Raw genomic sequence first — 7,377 nt, forward strand, 5'->3', positions numbered from 1 at the left:
TAAGCTATCCAAACACCACACACACACACACACACACACACACACACACACACCTATTACTACAAGGATGTTTGGATTGGAACAATGCATTTACAATATGTAGACTTACCATTTGGCATCCCATTGTGATCTGCAAGCAAAGTATCGTTGAACTTGACTTTGATTTGTTACATATATGCCAGCCCAAGTAAAAGTGCCACCAATCACAACAGTCCACACAGTGTGCCTTTTCAAAGGATTCGGGTTAAAGCTTCATAGAAAATTTAAGAAAATAATTTAAATATTGTCACTGAAAGAACTTGAGAATTTAGTCAAAAAAAAAGGACTATTGAACAATAAAAATTCATTTTTTTCCCAGTATAAATATAGAAACTATAAATAATTTAAAAAGTCAGTCTTACAAGTGACACTTCTCATGCTATCAAACCAATACAATCATCTATCACAAGCTCCTATTTTGCCTATAACGTATTACAATAGTACAAAATTCTCTGTTCCCCAAAGATAGGTGTGGAACTCCAAATAGTTGCCATTTTTTCTCTCTCGCAGTTGCAAGTTGGAGAAAATATTACTTGGCTCAAACGGGAAAGGTGAAGGACTATGCATTGGCAAAAATATATCTTATGGCTTTCTGGAAAAGGCTGTAGAGAAGACTAATTTCTGAACTTAGCACGCAAGACACAGTACAGATCTGAAAACTATTCGGGGAGAAAGTTTTCTCTGAGGGACTACCTATAAATCCTTGAAATAGTGACTGTGGCATTTCACAGGATATACTTGTTATGTCAACATACTGTGAGAATCACCTGAGTCAGTCACATCTCATCATTAAAGGGCAGTGGCAAGGATTTAGAATTTTTGTACAATTAATTACAGCTTTGGCATTACTGCTAACATTTTCTAGACATTTTACTTTCTAAATTTCAAAACAAAAGAATCCTGTTGCTATGGTTCATACAGTCCAACAAAAATTCCTACCTCCTGGTCAATCTTTATAAACTTACTAGGATAATAAAAATACTTAACCTTGATAACTAAGCCTCCTTTTCAAAACACTCGATGTATTTTTTATTGCTCATATACAGATAGTCTAAATAAGATAGAAACTCTTCTTCCTGAGTTGTTATTCAAGAATATCTTCTATTTCTTTTAATACAAACAGTTATCACTAAGAAAGACCACTCTCTAATTTAATCTGGCATTCATATATAGAAGATTTAGGTGAAGAGACAAGCCCTTACCACAGGGCAACTCTGGATGGCTTACAGTATAATCATAAAAAACATATACAGTATAGATATCCTAAAAACATAAATAAATTAATACGAGCAAATGCTATGATCCAATTACAGATGGAAAGGGCAGGGTGGGGGTAAAGTAGAATCTGTTGTTAATCTATCAATCATACTATTATTATTATTATTATTATTATTATTATTATTATTATTATTATTATTATTATTTCATTAAACATGAAACTCAGCCAACTGAACATTTAAAAATGTATCACAAATATCATTATTATTATTATATTATTATTATTTAGTTTGTTAATTTGCTATTTTAAAATGAGTAAGATTCATATCATTTGTCCACTAGTTCAAATACAAATTCATAAACTTTAAAAAACTTTTAATATTTTTAATAAAAAGTTGCATTTTTATTAGTTTCCATGCAAAAGAATACTTACTCCCAAATGTTTAATCTTCCTCCCTGGTAAGCATCATGTAGAATAGGGCCAAATCCTCCTTTAATGATCACAGCCCTTGCAAATACTACTCCCAGACCAATTATCATCAGTATATATTGGAAAACATCTGCCCAGACTACTGCCTTTAGGCCACCCTAGTTGGAAACAAGAGATATAACCTATAGTAAAATATATGTTCTACTTATATAAACATGCATATGAAATCTGATCTTTGCACAAGCTACCCACTAAATATAAAAGTATTGGCATACTGTAGATCATGTATACATCAATTTGCCTTTAGAAAAGAAAATTTTAAAAAGTTGAACTTTCATTTACCCTGTTTCCCCCAAAATAAGACTTTTGCTTATTTTATGGGCTTTTGAGCGCATGGCAATAAGGCCAAGCGCTTATTTCAGGGTTCAAAAAAATATAAGACAGGGTCTTATTTTGGGGGAAACACGGAACATGCTAGTATTCAGATTTGTTTCAACTGAATAAATTAATATTCATATTCTAAATAATACCAGCTTCTTTTTCTGAAAACAATTACAAGCTCCTGTATTCATGATATTCTTTTGGAGGCCTTTTTTCTCTAATTATGTTATATTACAATATTAATACAGAAAAATATTTGTATATAGATTGATTTTTATATAATACAGAAATGTTTACATGATGAAAAGTTCAGGCCCTTAAAAGCAGTGTTTGTTCTCCTATGTTGTGCCATGCATTTATGAAGTGGTTTATAAACGCATGGCACAACATAGGAGAACAAACATATCAGCACTAGATTCAGCAGTCCATCTGCATTTAAAAGACACAGGCCACTCTTTTGAAGACAACAAATTCCATATTTTGGACAGAGAGGATCGCTGGTTTGAAAGAGGGGCTAAAGAGGCCATCTATGTCAAAATTGAACAGCCCTGTCTCAACAGAGGAGGAGGGATACGACATCATATACAGTACCTTATTAAAAATAGGTCTATTAACGATCTGCTAAAAGAATACAAATGACCAGCTGTCTGCAAGGAGTATAAATGCTTCCATTTCCCACCATCCAATCAGAGCTGAAGAAGCTTCTTGGATGAGAAGTGAAATGTCTTCAAAAAAAAACCAGAAAGTCCAGTTGCCTCTTGAAAAAAGCACCTTTGGGACAATCATGACCTGGATGACTGAGAATCTCCATAGACTTGGATTGCTTTACTAATAATTTAGAAAATGTGAATTAGAGAGATTTTTAACATACTACTGAGCAGCAGAAGGTGCAGATTAATCCTGTTGCTATTACTGATCCCCACAACCGAAATCCTGCAACTGAAAACAAAAGACAGTTTTGAAATATTTCTAGGATAGTATAGAAGAAATATATTTAAATTAATTAAAGGAAAGATAAACCAGACACACATAAGAAAAACCATAAATTATAGTGTATGTAGTGCATACATAGATTGAAAACCTCTTAGTTAATAGAAGACCATAGGTAGGCAGTTAGTGTCTCAGCTGAGTACACATCTCTCTCTCAAGCATAGACTTTGCTGTATGAATGAAAGGCAAATTTATCTTCGGTCCACCTTCCCATAAGACTTTTATTCGTTATTTTGAGAGACTGTCACTAAGCAATGCGTTTGTAAAGTGTGATGGCACACGACCGTATTTGCTTAACAAAAGCAATCCCTGCAGTGCTTATTGTCATCATTAAACAAGGATCCCAAGTTATTAAGTGAGGACCTCACATGAATGTGACTTCCAACTTCCTGCAAACTTCCCATAAACAAAGACAATGGGGAAACCAGTAGAAAGTTGCAAGTTCTGAGTGACTCACAAGCAGGGAACTTATTAGAGTGAGAAGAGACAAAGGGATGCTGAAGAGACAGTGCTGTGGCGAGGAGCAAGTGCTTGCAGAGTGGGAGAGGGTGCCGCTGTAAGGTGTGAGTGTGTGCAGGCTGGGGAGAAGATGATGCTTCCCCAATGCAACTGTGAACAGGTAATGGAGGGGATGCTGCTGAGAGGCACAAATACATGTGGACTGGGGAAAAGCTGTTGCAGAACCATACAAGTGCATGCATGCTATGAACAGGTGCTACTATAAGACATGAGTGTAGCTGGGAGGGGGAAGAGGATGTTTCTGCCTGAGTGCATACTACAAAATATGAGATTCCTGGGATCTCATACTCCTTTGTAGAAATCTTCAAGAGAAAAAGTGTGGGAGTGTCTTGCTATCAGCTTCTCCATTGGATTTGCTTGTGGGAAGCCAACAAATGGTGATTACTTGATGGCCAGAGTTTTGAGATCTGGTTGAAATTACTACTCATTCAGCACTTTTGTATCTTCAAATGGTCACTGAATATTGTGGACTACATGTAATGTAAAACTTGAAATGCAGAAATCCATAAATAGATTTTAATATAAAATTATGTAATATAACAGTATTACAGGACGGGGGAAATTGATCACAAAACACAATTTTTTTCACATAACTGATGGACATTTCACATAAAGTTAATTTTATGAATTTATGGATTGCTGTGAAGTTTTATTGTTTTATTAAATGAAGTAGGCAGCCATAAAAGTTCTCTAAGTAATAAAGAAAATCTGAATAATTAATTTACATAAAATTCAATAAAACAATGAACTAATTGGAAACTTTTCTCTCAACAAGTTTTTTTATAATAAATCAAAAGTAGGTCTGTGGATGTGAATTAGACACATTCTGACTTTTCCTGCAGTAATTATTTTTTGCTACTATGTTTTGTTTACATAGTCATCTTTTTTTTTGTTCCAAGCTCAATAAAGTTGTATCTCTAGGTTATGCAGCTTTTTTTGTGTTAGAACATTATATCCTAGTGTGGATATAAATGTTCACAGTACCTTTATTCAAAGCCAGTGATGGAGAATATATAACAATGCTGGTGTATAATATCTGGAGAAATAACAGAAAGAAAGAAGCATGAGCATATAAGTATCCTCATAAATATTTTTTATCTTAGTTTATACTGAATATAATATGAACCAATAATTATTATGTAAATTTACTGTAATAAAAATTAGTTTTGACCAGTACAATATTAATTCAAGATGAGAAGAAAAACCAGACTGTAAGACCCCATTACAGCTTTGTATTTTTCATTAAACAACTGTTATTTTTACACCTGATTTTTATAGTAAATTCTCTGTACCCAAAGAGTTACAATAGGGTGATCTTTACTTCAGATCAAGTAAAAGAAGAAACCAGCTTATATGATGACTTAAGAACAAGTTCTTATTATTAAGAACCAATAGTAATAGAATAATTATTACCATAGTTTCAATATACCTTTAGTGCCCCATTTCCATACTTTTTATATATGAGAGATTATATATGGAACCTGCCTTTTCTTATAAATGTGACCCTTTATAAATTCTCATTAAAAGCCAATTTAGTTTTAAACTAGGAGCATACCATTTATAATACCAAATCTATATATTATCTGTAAATAAATAACACTGCATTTAAAAACTACTGTTTATAATATTTTAAATAAGATTTAAAGATAATCAATAACATTTTGTGCTTCTACTTGCCGTTAGTATTATAAACATCATTGTTCCAAGAATACGCATATACTTGTTATACCGAAGCTCCAAGTACTGCAAGAGAGGTAAGTTATTAAAACAAAATAAATGTGTACAGAAAAATGCAGTGTACAAAAGGAAAAGAGCAAAGAAGTTCTAATGCCCAAATTTTAACACGAAAGCCAACATAAGAAATACCACAAATTTATCAGTGAATAATCAGAGGAAAAAATGGAATTTGCTTGTGAAGTATCAAACATTTTCTGAATAGTTGCAGATTACAATGGAGGTATCTTGAGGAAGGGTGATATTTACCTTGGTTTTGGTACTTATAAAAAATATATTGGAATAATGATTATAAGCAGAAAATGACTACAGTGTACCATGAATCCAGAAAAACGACAAAAACAATTTTAAGATCACCAACAAAAAATATACTTTCCAAATTGTGGCACATAATTATCATCCCATTTTATTCTGCTATGATCAGATCCCACTTTGAGTAGCATGTCCTTCTGGACATCATACTTGATAAAAGTGGAGAATATGCTAAGATCTGTTCTCTTTAATTTCAGAATGCAAGACATAAAAACAAATTTAAATTACAGGAAGATTCCAATTGAAAGAGTGAAAAAGTTTATGCAGTGCTCCTTTCACTGGATATGGTTCAAGTGGAGGCCAGCTAGCCCTCTTCCTGAAATACTTTATTTGGGATTATTGTCCTTAGTAGGATATTTATTTAGGGGTCTAAATAGATTCTTCCACTCCTATATTCCAAAGGCTGGTATGGGTTAGAATCAAGTATTAGTTTCTTTAGAATGGGGAGCTATGTGAAAAGATTGCATTTTATTCCCATAAACCGAGATGACTAAAAAACTAAACAAGGACACAATTGGGAGAAGGAAATCAATAATATATCCATACTGTTCCCATTTTAGAAGACATCTTTTTTTTAGGGAATCTTGATAAATTATGCTTTTGGAACAAAAATTAAAGCACTTATTTTAAGAGAAGCCAGAAAATTAAATTATTCTAAGGTATTATTTTTGCAATATAATAAATTCCACTGAGTTCCAAGAAACCTGGTTTCATTTTAAATTAATTTCAGCTTTAGATAACTGGAAACAAGTTTTTTTTTTTAGCATTGTTGTTAATTTATTAGATTAACTAGTGAATTAACTAATTAGTTAATTTAGTTAACCATATATTGTGCCAATGGTTGGTTAATGGATTTTTAATAGAATTGAAAAAAGCACGGAGAGGTTTAAATTATCAATGAAAAGTATATATTGTATGTATATACTTTACAAATGGCAATTGCTAATAGCAATTGACATAGGACTTGCTCCAACGATCAACAGGTGGACCTCTCAAAGAAATAGGAATTTAGATAGAGGAGTTCCGAAACATTTTGCATTTCACTATTTGTAAATTTAAAATAAACCACTGGTTGAAATCCAAGAAAGATTAAAACCTTTCCGGTTGGGTCTCCGTGCAATTTCAATATGAAAATTAGATAGATAAACCCATTTATCTTGCAAACTCAGCTTGAGAAAAAACAGAAATCTGTATTTATTAAGTTTATATGCCGCCCATCCCATCTCATTATCCAAGCGAAATCTTAATCTGCAAGTCCAGCTCCAGCAAAACACTGGAAAGGTTTTAATATTAAACTAGAAAGTATATAGTTATGACGTAATAACGTGCGCGGTAAATTTTAGCTTGCCACGGCGTAGGAGTAGGGCTACTATGCCGACCTCGTAAACGCTTGTGAGTCTCAGGCGATAAAAGACCGGTAGGAACACCTCTGCGCTGATCACCACCACGATGGCGTACGAGAAAGCAAAGAGGAGAAAAACACTTCCGAAGCGGTAGACTTCGGCCGGAGTTCCCAGCACTGTCGAGGCCGACATGAAGCTGGTCGCGAGGGAAAATGCCACAGGCAAAAAACTTAGGTTGTGACCCGCCATCAGAAAGTCCTTGTGATTTTTTAGGACTCCCTCGAAGGCGTAGAATACGCCGACTATAGCCGACAAAAGCAACATTGTTGAAAAGATGACATAGTCCAGGGTGGTGAAACGTTGATTGACTACGTCAGGGCCAAGATCGGGCTGAGAGCGGATCGCCGGCAT

The 7,377-nt window shown here is 33.8% G+C and overlaps 1 protein-coding gene across 1 annotated transcript in view; it reads right to left on the reverse strand.

Annotated features, from left to right (window-relative positions):
• Positions 1-7,377, reverse strand: part of LOC139319232 (sodium-coupled monocarboxylate transporter 1-like) — a 29,205-nt gene extending 21,828 nt beyond the window's left edge. The window contains exons 1-6 of the mRNA XM_070946995.1: positions 7,003-7,377; positions 5,255-5,320; positions 4,562-4,613; positions 2,940-3,007; positions 1,691-1,845; positions 110-250 (exon numbers count right to left, since the gene is read on the reverse strand). Coding sequence (XP_070803096.1) covers positions 110-250; positions 1,691-1,845; positions 2,940-3,007; positions 4,562-4,613; positions 5,255-5,320; positions 7,003-7,377 — 857 coding nt within the window. The remainder of the gene's footprint in view (positions 1-109; positions 251-1,690; positions 1,846-2,939; positions 3,008-4,561; positions 4,614-5,254; positions 5,321-7,002) is intronic.

Source organism: Pituophis catenifer, unplaced genomic scaffold, assembly GCF_029215685.1.
Source record: "Pituophis catenifer annectens isolate HBS135680 unplaced genomic scaffold, rPitCat1.0.hap2 SCAF_7, whole genome shotgun sequence".
Classification (NCBI taxonomy): Eukaryota; Metazoa; Chordata; class Lepidosauria; order Squamata; family Colubridae; genus Pituophis; species Pituophis catenifer.